At 34.9% G+C, this 17,626-nt stretch overlaps 1 protein-coding gene across 1 annotated transcript; it reads right to left on the bottom strand.

Annotated features, from left to right (window-relative positions):
• Positions 1–1,608: 1,608 nt before the first annotated feature.
• Positions 1,609–11,690, bottom strand: LOC140004141 (protein STICHEL-like 4). The gene is made up of 6 exons (XM_072079117.1): positions 8,531–11,690; positions 7,109–7,328; positions 6,253–6,810; positions 3,704–4,295; positions 2,264–2,327; positions 1,609–1,990 (listed from the first exon to the last, which is right to left on the bottom strand). The coding sequence occupies exons 1-6, from the start codon at positions 10,595–10,597 to the stop codon at positions 1,898–1,900; spliced, it is 3,594 nt and encodes a 1,197-aa protein (XP_071935218.1). The 5' UTR covers positions 10,598–11,690; the 3' UTR covers positions 1,609–1,897.
• Between the last annotated feature and the right edge of the window lie 5,936 nt (positions 11,691–17,626).

The following is a 17,626-nucleotide window of genomic DNA, read 5'->3' as shown; positions in this document are numbered from 1 at the left end:
TCACTTTTCTCAATTACAAAAGTTGGACCTCAAGTTCTTAAATAGATAAACGTAATTACGAAACAAACTTATGTTAATCGTAATATCAAAATATGACTCAACCCTATTTCTTAAATTAACTTTGACACAAATTCTAATATAGTTATCAAATTACAAATCAATTTTTAATATAACTAAAATTCTAAATATGTTTGGTTTAATTATTCCAACGCAACTTACAAATTGAAAAGAGATAATAGATCAGACGTGATTGAAAATCAAGTATTAGTACTAAAGTAACCAAAAACTTATTTACTTGTGTTTGAATTATTGGGATAATCTTCCCTTTCCAATTCTTTAGCAACAACCACGAAAATAGGGCTTTTCTCCTCATCTTTGTCACTAGAACAAGTTAATTGTGGTTTGAATTGAAAAATCAATTGTTTGCTTGATAACAATGACCAAATTAATCAGGCATGATGAAAATTGTGTTTTCCACAAGCAATAGGATTTAATAATTTGTAGTTCGAGTATTTAGCAAGGAAAGATATAGATTAATTGATAAATCTCAACCTTGAAGTATGTCTAAATTGCTATGCTCCCTCTTAAGAATTCCTAAATTTTCGTTATCTTGCAAATAATTTCCAATGCTTCCCCTGCCAACCCAATGGGGTGAAAAAAGCCTTGTAGACATTTCTCATTTCATTTAAAACCTCTTATGCAACCTACCCGTTTAAGGGTCTAACAGCCTCTTCCTTCCCTAGCAATCCCCAAAGAAATGAGGGCATGGTCCAAAGGGTTAAGGGCCATGATTGGCCAAAATAAACAAAAAATTTGTAAGGCTCAATTAACGTGATTTACATCGTTTGCAATGTTATGTGTGAGAAGTACAAAAATTTGTGATTTATGTTGTTACTAAACAAAAGATATACATTTCGTTTAAATGAGCACAACTCTTCGGAGACGGCTGATTTGCCACTGTACAGAAAAAACCATCTATAAATTAGACCAAGGATGATGCGTTAAGTCTATTTCGTGATCGTTTTTATTGCACTAACAAATCAAGCGATAAGGTAATCATTTGTTCATTCTCCCTTTTGCCATTTCTTTATTCCTCCGGTTTGCATGTGTAGCTTCAACAGCGCAACAGCAACTGGTTCTTGAGAGGTTTAATTTCTATCCCAAATGGAACCAATTTGAGGTTATTATTCCACAGAGCATGGCTAAAGTACTCATCTAAGTACTGCTTTTCTATCTTTTGCTCAACTCGAGCAATAATCCGTAATGTTTCCACTAACCGTGTAATAAAAAAAATATATGTTTCTGCTAACTGAACTGAATTTTAGGACCAGTTACGAGTATTTGTTTACAAAGTTGCCAAGATGTGGTCCAATGGCTAGGTTCCGTAATCCGTAGGGTAGGGAGGAGAAGGGGTTGTTAAGGGAGCCGTAGGTTGCAATGAAGAATGTAAATTGAATGAGAATGCTTGCAAGGATGTAAATCCAGTGATAAGGTATTCGTTTGTTCGTCAACGGATTTGTTTAACGAGCTCCTAGAATAAGGCCACCTCGGCCTCTGAATCCTTTTGCAGATAAATAACTCTGAAGCTGTCAAACTCGTACTGCAAGCTTTGAGGCAATATTGCCGTTAAGCTAATTTTCATCATATCCAGCAAGAGTGAGTTCCCAATTTATAGTACAAAACATGGCTAGATGAGAGGAAAGAATACTAAATATTACTGCATGGCCTAATATGTGATTTGTCTTGTCTTTTATTTGTATCGAACTTATTTCAAATGGTAAACAAAATAAAAGATATGCTAAATTGCCATCTAAACTGTAAGGTACTAAAAATAAATTGAAGTTGCTACTATGCCTAATATCTCCACTTTAAGTCTTCGGCTACTACATCCAGTATTCTACCTTGGAGATCTACCAGAGAGGCACCTTCCACAGGAGACAAATTTAAGCAAAGTTTGAGGCTTCCTTCCTCTGACTTTTAAACGTGAAAGCTGCAATAAGACAAGTCAATGTGTTATGGGATCCATGAAAATGGTTCTTTGTAAGCTGTTATCTACCAGGTTGGTGGCACATACCCATTATATCGGTGTTAAATGAGACGACAGTGACAGTGCAGTTAAGGGACACATGACCTTACTGCATATCTTTTTCTTTTCTTTTTTTTATAAACTGCATATCTGAGTAATCCTACACATTTACTTAAACAAATACAACTAGCTGCACAGGAATGCAGGTTTAGAAAAAATAATAAGAAATTCAAATACCTTTCTTCGAGTTACTCTAGAAGCTTTCCAGCAAAGTAAGCTCCTTGATCTAGGTTCCAGTCTCCTGCAAAACAAGAAATATTTCAAACTTCCTCAAATCTTGGGAAATAGATTTGAGTAATACATAGGGTTTCAACAGAAGCTTCTCTTTTTAATGTTAGTGGTGGTAATGAATATACTTAATCTCGAAACGTGCAACCAATTCTAGAATCTAGATAGGAGTTGAACAGCAATACATTTACTAGAGTGAAAGCTATCTAAAGGAAATTAAGAGGAACTCCTCTCAGAACACCACCCATTCCTGGTCAGTCTAAAGGGAGCAACAAAAACTGTCGTGAAGCAAAAGAGAGTATACAATTTCACATAACTGATGCAGCAATAGTATCTTCAGCTCTCTTTTGGTCCTACACCACTTTGTAGCCCATAAAAGTTCTTGTTATTGTCCTTGTAATTTCTGTTAGCTGTTTATCATGCAGCAGAACAAAGAAAGCAAAGAAAAATGTCGCAGAGAAGCTACTTCCCATGATCCATGGACACACATCACATGGGTCTTGAGAATCTTTTTTTTTTCCTTGATAAATCCATATAACTTGAAAAATGCCAAAATCAGCAGAAGTTCACGAAGTTTCCGATCCCAAAGGCTTTATAACCATAAAAAGCAACTACAACACACACTGGCATGGTTCACCTAAAAAATCTCCGACATAGTAAGGATGCTTGGTGAAAGACTGAATGCAACGATTTGGACCAACATAATATTATGCTCGGTACTTCTTGCCTCCAGGCATTTTATGTGCCCATGGGAGATCTGATAAATTTGGTTAAAGAAATGAACAAAAATTGGAATGGACTTAGAGGTCACTTTTCCAGCAACAGTAAACCTTCAATATGATGTCAATTTTCTAAATAATTATTTTGCAGTATATTATTTATAATTTAAGATTTTGGCTTCACACAATGACGAATTTTAAGAGCAAAGGAGACATGTAACAAGAAGAAAATATCAGACCATATAATACATGCATTCCATGTGGCTAGAGGAAGTAAACTCACCAATAAAAAACTGGTCAGAGTTTCTTCACTAGTCCACCATTATACATACTGCTAATCAACTAGTAGTATAACGAAGGAAAACTTTTCTTGTCGATACATCAAAGGAAAAAGCTAATCCCATGTAAATCAACCAAACTTTATGGGTTTATAACAGCCTATGAAAAGGAAAGTCCACAGAATCTTAAGTTTAAAAAAAAAAATTATCATGTGGCATTATACCATTTAGTATGCATTAATAAAAGAGCCAATCAGCATTGCAGTTATTTCAAATTCCAGTGAAGGAGTTTCAAAGACACAATAAATGTAAGTATTTAACTCTGCCATGTCATCTATCTATTGAGAAGAAACACAGCATCAGGAAATAGGAAGTGGAAATGAATAACATACAGGTTCTCTTGTTCAAGCTTTTCAGCAATAGACACAGCCTTGCGTTTTGACCACCCACTATGCTGTGAACATCCTTCTGCCTGTTGAATTACATGCGCAAGGGAAACCTTGCCTCTTACAAGACTCAGACTCTGATTTCTGTCCCCCAGCTTTCTTCCTTCTGGAACAGTTCCTCCTCCAACTGAAGCACTTGCAACATTTTCCCTATCACCCTGTGCATCATTTTTTAGATGCTCATTGCCCTTTGCTTCTTTTGGAGAAGTATCCAGTTCAACAATCTCACTCCTACATAATCCAGCAGAACTGAACTGAACTTGAGTTGAACTATCTCTATCTCTATAGTTACTTCGGCTGATACCTGGCACCTTATTGCTGCTAAGCGAAATGCGGTTTTTCTCTACATGGGACAAACAGTCGTGAGATGCTGGTAAGACAATTGGCCCTGCCTTGACATCTGTACTCGAATCACATATGATTTCTATTGTCACAGGGGCCCCAAGAACACACTCGAAAGCTTGTAAAATGTGTGCACCAAATTTCTCTGCCTTGGATTTCATAAGATGCGAACTAAATATCAACTGCACAGTTGGAGCTGAATAAAGATGAAAGTTAGACATGCCAGGAAATCTCGAACAAAGGCAAACTAATCAACTAGCAGGATGATGCAATATTGTAGGAGAAACAACAAAAAGTTCCAAGAGCTAAACAGATTTCAACCGTAGCATTAAACTTTCTCCAGAAAGGATTGTGACAAAATTTTCAGGAAAGTGCAGGATGATGCAGCAAACAATTCATATGCTCGAAGCCAAAAGAGACATCACCAGATCATCGTTTAAGGTGAATAAAATGAGCCACATGTAGAGAGTCAAGAAATGAGTAGCTTTCAATCTCATTTTGCTTTTCTTAAAGCTAAGGCCACCACTGAGATGCATAACCGGCTGGGTACACCTCCAGTATGAACTATGAAGTAAGTGAAACGAAAGTTCAAAGCAAGAAGAAGAGGAAGAAGAAATAAGATGAGCAAACCCCATGTCTTTTTCTGATATCATAGCAATTTAGTCATCAGGGTCAGCACTGCTCTTTGGTTTGTTAACACACTATAGTGGCTGGTAGTCATTTTATGAATGGCCTAAGAATATATAGCAAGAGGGTTAAGTGAAAACAACCCCAGCCATGTTTAGATCAGTTATTGATTTTCGAAGCATGATTCGCTTATGTGTTGGTACAACAGTACTTGTGCAACTGTATCTGCAGTACTTATATACAATGACAAACATGACAGCCACATTGATGTGTTTTAGCAACTAATAATGCTCCAGTAACCTAACAATAATGAAAATCCAAAAAGGAAAAAAAAGGAAAAAGTACTTGGAGAAGCTCAATGACTCTCATATAGTCTATATCATATGGGTAGCAGATACATGAATACATAGATTCACAAAAATTTAGCACAAAGACACTCAAATAGTTCTTACACCAACATTTCTACTTTTAGCAAAAGGGCATTTAAAACTTTTATAAGATTGTTATTCTCCACATTTGGAACATTATGTCTTCCCTTATGCATGACTTCAACAGAATAAAGGCTACGGCCATAGACTGCCTGTCACTGATTGCCATTTAAAAGGATTTGAGTTGAAAAACATGTGTCTTGCTGATTTAATGAAATTTAGTATTCTATTCAGAAGGAATGCATATGTGTCCAGAAATACGATTCTTGTTTAATCTCAAATGAAAAGGAGAAAGAAACAACAATGATCCGATTAATGCAAAATATCTAGATTTTTGATAGTTACAGATAAAAGAAACGACACCCACTACTCCATGCTATGAAATACAAAACTAGATATGACATTCTCAGTGCAAAGAACAGCCAAAACCAGAGAAAGAGTCATCAACATAATTTCATTGACTTGTCTTAAATAGGAACCCGTAACCTGACCATGAAAGATCAGCCTAATATTTGTCCATTGTTTCCGTATATTATCGCTACTGCAAAGCCATTTCCTTTACTGAACCATGTAGAAAGATAATCCTGTAGCAAGAAATGACTGAAAATTTATACAATGGTCAAAATCCTAAACAACAAAGTCAGTCAATCCTCCAACCTTCATTTTCCTTAAACTTCTTCTTCCACCAGTTTTTCCACTACCATTTCAATTAATTCCAATTAACTTCAACATCATTGCCAGTTAAATACTTGTTTCAAGAAACAAAAAATTGACCTCGGTGGAAATGACAAGAAAACTTTGATATTCTTAATTAGACCCCTGCCACATCTCTACACCACAATAGGTGCACGACTGTACAAATATATCGAACACAGTAAGGACATAGGTATGCAAAATTTCTCAAGTTTTTGACATGAGATCGCTTTTGTCTTTTGACGTACAAATAGTCAATGCAAAAGCAAGTGATTTGTTGAGAAGTCATAAGAATCAGAATCAGATACTTGAGATGGTAATATTTGATTGTAGAGGATAGTTTTAGGGAGTAATTTGTTCTTAAACACAACAAATAGAATTAGACACAGTGAGTGGTGAAAATACCTGCACCAAAACTGACAGAGATCAGCTTTCCTTCTTGGAACAAGAACTCTCTTAGGCTATCTCCTTGAATCTTGCGAAGCACGTCCAGCCAAATTACTTCAATTTCACTACGAAATTTACCTTGTAACTGCCCACTGCTTACTTTATCTCTTTTACTGGAAAAGCTGTAAGCCTGTTGTGGAACTGTTGTGTTACTTGTTCCTGTATCTAAACTAGTACCTTTCAACCTACCACTATAATTAAAACCACCGGCATTTCCAGTTTGAACATTCCCTTTTCTAACTCGTGTTGACAATCCTCTCTCTTTAGGCACCTCAGCACGTTCACCACTACTTTTCCTTGGTCTATCTCGGACGGCAACATTATTTAAATCGAGAGGACTGTGATTAAAGCTAGTATCACCAGAAGAACTGGGTAATATATATTGTGGGTCAGGAGCAAGTTGCAATAGCGCAGCTGTTAGCCAAGTTAGTCTGTCATTGGACATCCTAAGCTGCTTTTCAGCTTCAGATAATGTTTTCAGAGCTTGACGCAGCTTTTCCATATCTTCCTTTGATACTGAAAAAAAAAAAAAAAACTTACTTTTGTCAGCTGGAGAAAATAAAGTTGCATTTAACCGGACAACCACAAAAATAAAATACAATGCAGCAGCTGACAATTGTATAACAAAGAGCACCAAAAAGATTTAATAATTCTGGCCAGTTCTACTTGCTTCTGATTTTTGTGACTTGAATTTGTAAAGGCTCGATAGCAGAATTGAAAAGCGAACACTTGTAGCTTCTGACTTTGGCTTTTATAGCAATATTTTACCTGAAAATCTTCACCATATATAAGAGGGTATATCATAATAACTCACATGCTTGTGTCTGGAAGAATTTCCTTCTAGGCCCGTCTTTGGTGAAGTTATAGCCACCAGCAAGAATATCGGTGATCACAGTGGCAAGTTGTGACATCAAAGCAAGTGGTTCCACACCAGATTCCATTATCTCTCTCAGATTCTTTACTGTATTTACTGTGTCTGCGGATAAAGCTAAATCAAGCAGATCCACCAACTTCTCATCTGAAATGAGCCCAACCTGTGAAATTGTGTCCCCAAAAATTTAATTAAAAAAAAAAACCCCTCTGGAAAAAAATATAGTGCTTGCAGATAACACCGGTCTGACTATAACCAGATTACAGAAGATTGAGATAGACAACAAGTTTCATAACAAGAAAGGCCATCAAATTGTTCCTCAGTCATAAAATATGAACCTCTAGAGAATAACAGAAAAAATGGATCTATGGGCAGGATGATTATTTTATACATTGGCATATAATGATGAAGCAGACATGAGGATTATTTTCCACCTTCCCCTAGCCAAAATCTGGGTCAACGGATATCAAAATCATATATTTCCAGAAATACCCACAATTCACGTAAGAATCATAATAGCTTTAACTTTGTACAAGAAACTTACAGATTTCAATTTTTTATTTGAACAATAAAAACAGATTTCTTATTAAGCCATAGTTGGTAGTAATGCTGGGAGCTAGGACCAAGGGGCCAATGGGGGCAGGGCAAATGTCAACTATAATTGTGCATTAGAGATTAAAGCATGTATATGTTTGTCTGTCATATATTTGTTTAAAGAATTCTTAAAAATTTTGTTCTTTATAACTGGTACCTTTTTCTCTTTGGAATAATTTTAAGTATTTTTATAATCAAAGGGTAATTGAACTATTGAAGCATGTTTTAATGTTTTTAGATCAATCAAGAAAAGAGGAAATTTGGAGAATTTAGTAACGGCGAGTTAATGAAAACATATAAATAAACAACGTTTGCAGGCAATTGAGTAAATTTTCCAAAGCTAGGTGTCCACCTTCAACTAAGTGTAGATCAGCCTATAGTTGGTACAATGCCATGATAGAGGGATGGAACAGGGACAATCCAGATTACATATAATCTGCTGTATCCCGCAAAGAAATTAAAACACATTGTTCACAATTAGGTATAAATGGAAATGACATTATAGGAAAATGAAAAATAACACACTCAAGCAAGCATGAACAACCCAAAGTTCCTCCTTGGAGAAAAAGCAGCAACACACAATCACAAGGCCTTGGTAACAAACAGGGATTTAATGGTCAGAGTTGATTAGGTTTTAAACTTATACATGAACGAACAAATGATAACTCTAGTGAAAGGCAAGGCAAAGACTGTTGTCAAGCCATTTTTTATGGCAATGAAATGCAATTTTAAGTACAAGGACTTGCTAATCCAAACAGAGAGAGAACTTACCATTTCCTGCACCAGAGGGACAGAGATTCTCTCCCCAAGCAAACTCAACTGTTCAAGAGTCATCTCAGCATCCCTTAAAGATCCATCTGATTTTGATGCAATAAGTTTTAGAGCATCCTTATCAATTTCTAAACCTTCTTTGGATGCAATCCACTGCAAGGTGTATATGACATCAGCATCCTTCAACTTTGGGAAGAAGAACTTCTGGCACCTCGATATGATTATATGAGGCAAAACATCGAGACTCGAACAAACAAGGACAAAGACCACGCGCCTAGGAGCTCGATCAATTACCTTAACTATAGCACTCCAACAATCAGGAGAGAGACTATCACAATCATCAAATATGAACACTCTGTACTGGGATGGCATCTGGGAAACAATCATGTTGTCAAGAAGATCTATGATGCTTTCGAAGTCAAAATTACTGATAGGGCCTATTTCTCTTATATTTCGACTCTTCCCAATGTCATGGGCAATGCAAGGATTACAAAATCCACAAGGTTTGGGATGCTCTAGAGCCTGGCAATTTAATGCTCTTGCAAATATGCGTGCTGTGGAAGTCTTCCCTGTGCCATGAGGGCCATAAAACACATAAAGCAAACCAACCTTTCTTTTTGTAACAGCATTGCTAAGGGCTTGAGCCACCAGATTTTGCCCGACCAGATCTCTGAAGGATTTTGGCATGTACTTTTGAGTCAGATTCTGATGTCGCCCATTACGAGGCCCTCTATGTTTGTATTGCTCTCCATATCTAGCTTCTGAGGCAAGGTCTGAGTCAAGTTCACGCCTTAGTAGATTGTCAGCAAAAATACCCAACTCCCCTGAGTAATCGTGAAACCAAGCAGCATTTTCCGTACTTCCCTGGGATCCAGAAGCATCAAGTAGTAGTGGCAGCGCTTCTGCATCAGATCTTGTAGATGAACATGAGTGGTCAGACATCATAGGAATATCAGGAACCTCACTTCCTTGAGGAACAGGACCACCTTTATTTAGTCTTGAGTCAGACAAACCACAAGACAAACTTCTACCAGCCATGTCAAGGAAAGATTTACCCCTGTGGTGAATCCGTGACCAATTCCAAGGAATTCCACACCCATTCCTAGGAGCCCTTGTGACATGTTGATGCCCATATCCTTCATCTGCCTCCCCTAGTTGATATTTTTGGTGTGCTGCACCTGAAGCAAACGAATTAGAGGCCACGGACATTTCGCTTTGGGTTCCAAATTGCCTGGGTGCTACCGAGGCCCGCGTTTTTCTTGCACCTTGAAATTTACGCCTCTTCCCTCTAATTAGGCCACTGGAGTAGGCACGAATGGTTGCTTCTGCATCTTCAGCAATCTGGTCAGTTAGAGAATGTCTTGCATGCACATGAACGCGAGATAAAGCTGCATCATCACTATCACCAGGGAGCTCATTTAACTGCTCAGAGAGGGTTTTAATGTGATCAACTTGACCATGCCTCCCTTTATGTTTGACACCCTCGTCCCTGAATCCTGAGCTTCCAGAAACATTATCATGTCGCAAAGTACTTCCCTCTCTTGAAAGATCGTGCTCATCCTTCTCAACCATGAGATCAGTCCCAAAATTCCTCCCACTTGACTCTTCCCTCTTAACCCTTCTACGTTCACGAGCCCCATTCTTGCTACTATGCTCGCTCACAGCAGCTACACCATCCATATGCCTGTGTACTTCACCAGCCGTCACTTTAGCTGTTGGTAGATCAGCTACAGATGGCGAACTTCCAGACATCCCTCCAACAGCCCTTGGCCGCTCAATGCCCACACTCCTCCTCCCATTTCCAATTGTTGACTCTTTTTCACCTCTTTTAAGAAGTAAATCAACAGGAGAATGCCATGATGGTGGACTTGTAGATGGATCTCTAAGAGACCTTGATTTCTGAAGGATAACAAGGTCCCTCATCAGGGATTTATCAGCCAACATAGGGCTATGCTTATGCATGTTCTTCAGATGAATACAATTCGTCAAATGTATGTGATTGCGTAGGTGATCACTAATGTTACCATTTGCATCCTTAAGCACCCGGTCGCGGACAACCTTGGTCATGATCAGTACACAAATAGATCCAATAATAGAAAGTTTCTCAAATCAATCCAAGATATCAGAATAATCAGCATTCTCTTAATATGAAAAAAAAAAAAAACCGACTCAAATCTTCTTAAACTACCCAAAAAAAAATCTCCTCAATTATGGCATCATAAATACAAGAAAATCTGCCACAATTCACTACAAAATCCCATCAACGTTGTGCATCAACCCAATTACAGTCATCCCCAAATCCAAGCCATCAAAAATAACCCTCCAACTTAAGCATTCAATCCTAAATTTTTCCACATTTTTCCAATACTGCCTCCGCCAAAATCCCAACATACAAGCCGTTCGGTGTTTGCCATTTGTATGCACAAACACAAGCGAAAAGCTCAGAGGACAAAAGGCAACACAGCCAAAACTAACCGACCAATATTAATTCATAAAAATCCAATCTCTAGAGCTTAAAATCCCAACTTTCTAGTACATCCCACAAATGAACAATAGCTAGAAACTCAAAACACCTCACTTCACCAACAGACAACACTAATTAATCTTACCTCAGTCAGACAGAACATGCAAAACTGCAAAAACAGCAAATTCTAAAATCCTCCCATCAACTATATGAAAAAAAAAGAAAGTCTCCTTCTTTCTCTCTTTTTAAGCTTCTACACTAAAAGGGTTAGTGAAAACATAGTCAAAACAATGTTCTAAACATAGAAAGGTGGATGTACGGGCAAGTAACTGAAAAGGAGGGGTATAAACTATAAAGAACACTACATTCACCTGACTTTCAGCGGCAACTAACTTGTTGTACAGGCAAGTCACCCGCTTCCATCATAAAAACTCTATCTTTCCCACTTCTTTCACTTTCTCAGATCCCTTTTTCCCAAAGTTTCACATGAATTTCACCAGGGATTCATTCAATCAAGAAAAACAAAATATGGTCATGTATGAATGAACAAAGCAAATAGGAACAGTTGAGAGTTTGTCTTCTGTTTTCTCTCTGGGTGTTGATTTTAAAGAAAAGTAGTGACTTGAAGTAACGGAGAAAGTGAATGAAGAGAGGTATTTACAGTGTGAGATTCGGAATGGTGTAAGAACAGAGACTGAGAAAAGAAAGAAAAAGAGAAGGGAGAGTTTTCTTGAGAATTTTATATGGAAGCTGGGGCCTACGGGGGAGGGGATGGGGTCCATGGGGGTGCTGACAAGATTGCATAGGAACTGGACACTTATGCAACAAAAAGCTGAGAAAGGTTGAGTCCTACAATTTGTTTATTTGATTAAAGTCCAAAAGATTGCATAGAAGGGGTAATCTCTTTTTACCCAAAAAAAAGAGGGGCTTTAACAGAATTTGTGTAAAATATAGCAACTTCTTTTGTACTTTTTATCCTTTTGTATCCAACTATGAATTTAAAAAAATTGAAACTTTATTTTTATTTAAACTAATTCTGCAGCACTCATACCTGATTTTGAAATTTTTAGAGGTAGAGTTTATATTTGAAATTCTCAAACACCAAAACTATTATATTTATTTAGAGATCGAGATCGAGCTAGCCTACAATTATTTTGCTAATTCAATTGGAGAATCATGCTAGAAATGTTGGATTAAATACTAGTTTCTTCTTAAATGTGGATTTCAGTGATTTGGCAATTCGATGCCATCTAAATATTACCAAAGAGGATTGAAAAGAAGCGTTTAAAATTCAGATAAAATCTTACAATTGTATAAGTATACGTTATTTTGTACCATTATAGATCTAAGTTGAAATTGCTTAGCAAGAAACAATACGAGGAAAGGAGATTTTGAATAATAATACCTATAAGTTAGAACAAGTTTTTGAAAAACCGAATAGGGTACCAAATGCATAATTATTCAATTTTTTTGTTTGCTTTGCAAGGCATAAATGAAAAAAGTCAAACTCAATCTTTACTACATTAACCACGTGATCTTATGCATAATTATTCAATTTTTGTTTGCTTGTCAAACATACATGAAAATAGTCAAACTCAATCTTTACTACATTAACCACATAATCTTTGAGTTGATGTTCTTCGGTCCACAACATAATTATCAAAATTAAATTTCATTCACCAAAGCAATAAAAGTAATCTAAAGGACCTTGCCCTTCCAAGTTCTTCCCTTGGATTTTGAAAATTTCTGCCCTAAATGGTTGTCATGCATGGGGTGTTTTCATAAAATTTTTCTTGTAGCATATTGTGAGATAAAAATATGGTTAAATCAATATTGATGGATCAGTTCTCTGAACTATTTTTCCTTTCAAATCATCTAAATTGCATTGGAATCTTAGTTTTGACTTTCCACGAACTTTAAGAAAATTTTATCTTTGCCCCATCTGTTAATAATATTTGTCCATATCACCCTATGATGAGGTGCTCAAGTCTTACCTCATATTTTAAATTTAGAAATGAAATTGAACCTGAACTTGAATTTTTAACTTCATTAATAATTCCTGAAATAGATCGTTAGCTTGATGAACAATTGCTAACTTTATATGTGAATAGTGTTTGAGTAATGCTCCCATGAGCATACTTGCATTCAAACTTTAATTTGAAGCACGAATATGATATAGCCTTTGGATAAGATTAAGATATCTTCTACATCATACACAAACAAACAATAGCCATTACGAAGAACAACAAATGAATCAAGCAAGTGAAGTAATAAGAGATTAATGAATTAAAAAGAGATTAAGAACAACAAATTTTTGTACTAACAAAACTCATGGGACGAGTAAGATCATTGTTATCCAAAAAAAAATTCAAGTTTCATACACCAAAGCACACTCACCCTTCCTTAGGTATCAAGACTCTATAAGAACTTCTTGAAAAGTAACAAATCGATTCATAAAAAACTAGTACCAACAATGAAGTATGAAATTTTTAGTTAAAATCTTGGAAAAATGATTTGCAGTTCGTGATCAAGGTATCAGTCGTTTAATCAAGAACAAACGTGGGTGTAAGCGTATGGTAGTTTTTGGTGAATTATGATGATATTGGCAATTGAGTAAATCCATATATGCAGTAGCCCTTTTTTTTTCTTGCAATAAATCTGGACTATTTTTACCCTTACAACTACACTTCACGGTGTAAGGGCAAAATACCACATAGTAATTCTCAAACTTCATATATCGTGGAAACTGTGTTGAGGATTCAATTGGCATATTTTATACTCGACTCGAAAAGAAAATGGCATTTTAAAACACTATGGGGTTCTTGTCCTATTGACACACTCAAAAATGATTAAATTGTTTAATCTTTAATTGAGTTAAGTTCCTGTCCCCCATGTTATTATGTAAAAAGCTAACAAATGTATAGAAAATTGGAGTCCTAATAAATTGTTGAAGTTGTGCAGAAAATCTACCGTATATAAGTTTTCAAAATCAATAAATAAACTTTTTAAAATGGCCAACGTATCTAGGAGTTACTGATTCAGATTTTGATTTGGAGCATCCAATGAAATTTAATTTCGAAAACTAAAATACTTTTGAAATGTTTGTTTCTTTGTGAGGCACAAAAGATGCTCAGATTTTTTTTTTTTTTTTTAGTATAAAGATGATGAACATCCGGTTACTGATCAATGTTGATGGCAGTATCGTATGGGCCAAATAGGACAGGAAAGGACCGTCAATTATTAGGTGACCATACTATCTGGTTGTACCTTAATTTCATTCAGGTACAATATTCACTGAAAAATTAATTACATCAGCTAACACCATATGGATGGTGAAACTTGAAAAGGATACCTGGATCTCCATAGATATGACCACGATTCCAGTTTAAAAACTAACAGTTTTAATTATTATGAAATGTGGAACCTAATCCGATCCTTATAGAGACGGTCAAGGTTACGATTCTTAAACTTCCAGTTTTGGTTACAATTTCTGTTTCTTCTGATCACGATTTAGTTCTTTTAATTATGTTTAAACACTTATTGTTATAAAATTGATTCTAAAAAAATATGACAATGTATGTAAAAAAAAAAAAACTTTATTGTATTATCATGTACAAGGAAAAAAATGGTGTAAATTTTATTAAAAAATATTTATCTCCTTGGTAATTAGATTAGATTGGTTTTGAATTTAAATTAGTCATGGGGTATGCACTTACTAATGGAATGGGACAATGGATAGTTAGGCTAAAATTGAAGCTGCTGGAATTAGATGCTAACCATTAATATTGAACTCTAAACTGGCCAAATAAATTTAGGTAGCAAATATTTTTAAAAACAATTTTGAATGAGTTATAAACCGTTGGTTCCGATTCTAGTTCAAGTTCAAAATTTTGATGAGCTTGAACTTGAATCTTTAGTCATGGTTATGGTTTCAATTCCAATTTCTAAAATCTGATTCTGGTTTCTATTCAACAAACTGTCGATCCGATTTCAATTTAAACCTGAATCATGGCCACACTAGATCTACAAGAAAATTGGTAAAAAAGGTAGAATGCTTGCAGATTTTATGGATATGAATGGACAAGCATTTTAATTTTCCAATACGAAATTAAGAGGATGCTTGCTTCTATAACGCAATAACTGGACTTTTTCTTAACTAAGAAGTTTCTCACACATTTTTATTATGCTTGTTCTTTTCTTTCCTTCTTGTTCTTAGTTGATTTGGAAGGTTAAATAATAAGAATTTGTTGATTTTTTTTTTTGAGTAAATAGGCATGTTACTGCAATATAGAATAAAAGTTACTAGGGAAGAGCTTTGAAAATCTTTCTTGTTGTCAGGTATAGTTGGAAATAGAAAAGGTGTGGCAAGGCATGAGAGGGATTAAAAAATGGTTTCCACAGTTGATATTCGGCAAGATAATTTGGATTAATATTTCTCACATTATCAATTTAATTTTTAGTGTGATTTTTAAAATTATCGACATGGAGATATTTGGATAAAATGGCTTTTGATAATGGTGATAGACATAAAAACATATTTGGGCATCTTAATAACTTTTGAAATAAGAAAAACATAGCACCTGAGAAGGCATAAGTTGAGGTGCTGGTTATTTCAATTTCTTGGAGCATAATTCACATAAGATTTTCTCTAACATGTATAAGACAAGTAGTGGTTAGTATACCTAATTTATTTTTAATTAACTAATTGAAATATGCAAAATCACATTTAGCCCCTCTTAGCCAATTCTTATCAGCATCTGTTAGAAAAATTTACCTTTATATATAGTGCCCCTCATGCTGTAGAAAATTGTTTCAGTTATGTTTGCTTATTTTGTTTGGATTCACTGGCACAAACATGTTGGAGTATCGAGTAATTATGAGATTAAAGAGACAGAAAATAGACAAAAGCAACTCAAAGGAATACCTTATCCAAATAGGGTGGGAACACCATCCAAGTTTAACATCCCTATGGCATATGCCATCTCTCGCTGACTTTGTTAAGAAAACACTTTTAGACGTTAAAAGTATTTTTGAAATGTTTGGTGAATATCATATCATAAATATAGTGTTTTTAGAGCAGCATATGTGTTTTAAAACAATAAAACATAAAATTTAATAATTTTGTACTATATTATGAACTCAATAAAATGATAATACATTTTTTAAAAATTTAAAAATTATACATTATTTAACACAAAACGCACTTATCAAAGTATTGCATTCAAATAACATATTTAAGCACTTAATAAATGATTTAATTGAAAGATTCATTAGGCGAATACTACTTTTCAATGAGTCCAAATAAGCACATAGAGTCTTTTTTCATTGTACTATAAGCTTTCTTTGTCTACTTGCAAATTCACTTTTCCGTATTCCATTGTAATCTCAGAGGCCAAAATGGGCATCATCATACTACAAATTTTCTTTTATCTACTTGCAAAATTCACTTTTCAGTATTCAGCAATGCTTTTCGCACCTGTTCATAATGGCTAATTTTATTAGTATAAACCTGATAGAAATGCATGTTCAAAAAATTGTAGGGGTACTCCAGTGGAATTATAGCAAACTTTAGGAACGTCTTGTAATTTCTGCAGTATTTTTAGAAGGCACTAGCCGTTATAGAACAACCTGCACTATGCATGTGCTTTCACATCATTTCATTTATGTCATTTCAGAGATTTTCTAGACTGATGTCATTTTCGCAGCTATAATCAGTGAAATTCCTTCTTCTCCCCGCAGTTAATTTAACTCCATAAATTCCAGGAGGGATATCGAGGCACAACAATTTCTTTTCGGCAAACGAAAAACAAACAGTAAATTTTTTTACGGTACAATTGTACGGAAGAGTGGACTAGTTGAGACAAGGTCCGTTTGGATAATATTATTATTAATTTGGGGGAAAAATTTGTAAACATTAACCAATTTATATTATAAATATAATTTTTAATCATATTTTTATTTTATTTTTTTCACATATATCATATCACAAAAAACACTATACAATCTCTTTGATTTTTTTTTTTTTTTTGCAATCTCATCTGATTGAATAAATGAAAAGTAAAATAAAAATGATTCGGTAGTGAAACTTTGGTATTGCAATAATTTAGGAAGTGAAAATTTTCGTAGAAGTTTTTAAGAAAGAATTTGTTATTTTTCCCTTTATGTTGAAAAAAGGAAAACTTAAAAATTCCACTAATTTAAACTCAATGAATGTTTTCAACTGATTTTCTGAGCATCCTTGTGTATTAATTTATGAAATTGTATGAGAGATTTATCTTAGCCAGTCAAATAACAAATTGTTTGGATAAGAGTTTATTTGGATAATTTATTTGATATAATTATTGTTGCACTTTTTATGATTTGATGTATGTGAGATAAAAAGGTGATTGAGAAGATAAAAAGATGGTTGAAATTTGTAAAACAAATTTTTTTATTTGAAATCAAGTCTATCCAAACAAACCAATATATCATTGAAGTTCCAATGGCAGTTCCTTTTCGTAGTCACCGAGTGTGTTTTGATCAAAGTAGTAACTTTTTTCAAAATTCTAGCATTTACATACTCGTAGCGTTGCTATTTACTTTATTTGAGTGGCATTAATACATGCATTTTTTGTGTGCGTATGTGTGTTCGA

This window comes from Coffea arabica, chromosome 2e (genome assembly GCF_036785885.1).
Source record: "Coffea arabica cultivar ET-39 chromosome 2e, Coffea Arabica ET-39 HiFi, whole genome shotgun sequence".
Classification (NCBI taxonomy): domain Eukaryota; kingdom Viridiplantae; phylum Streptophyta; class Magnoliopsida; order Gentianales; family Rubiaceae; genus Coffea; species Coffea arabica.
Note: the sequence above shows the minus strand (reverse complement) of the source record. Positions and strands in the feature narration are given on the sequence as shown.

What these genes read in the sequence shown, in the direction of transcription:
- LOC140004141 (XM_072079117.1), bottom strand. Translation starts at nt 10,597, where the DNA reads ATGACCAAGGTTGTCCGCGACCGGGTGCTTAAGGATGCAAATGGTAAC. An exon ending in TCCCTCTGGTGCAGGAAATG is followed by an intron (nt 7,329 to 8,530) that starts GTAAGTTCTCTC and finishes ACAATTTCACAG; the next exon opens with GTTGGGCTCATTTCAGATGA. An exon ending in AAGCTTGAACAAGAGAACCT is followed by an intron (nt 2,328 to 3,703) that starts GTATGTTATTCA and finishes CTTGTTTTGCAG; the next exon opens with GAGACTGGAACCTAGATCAA.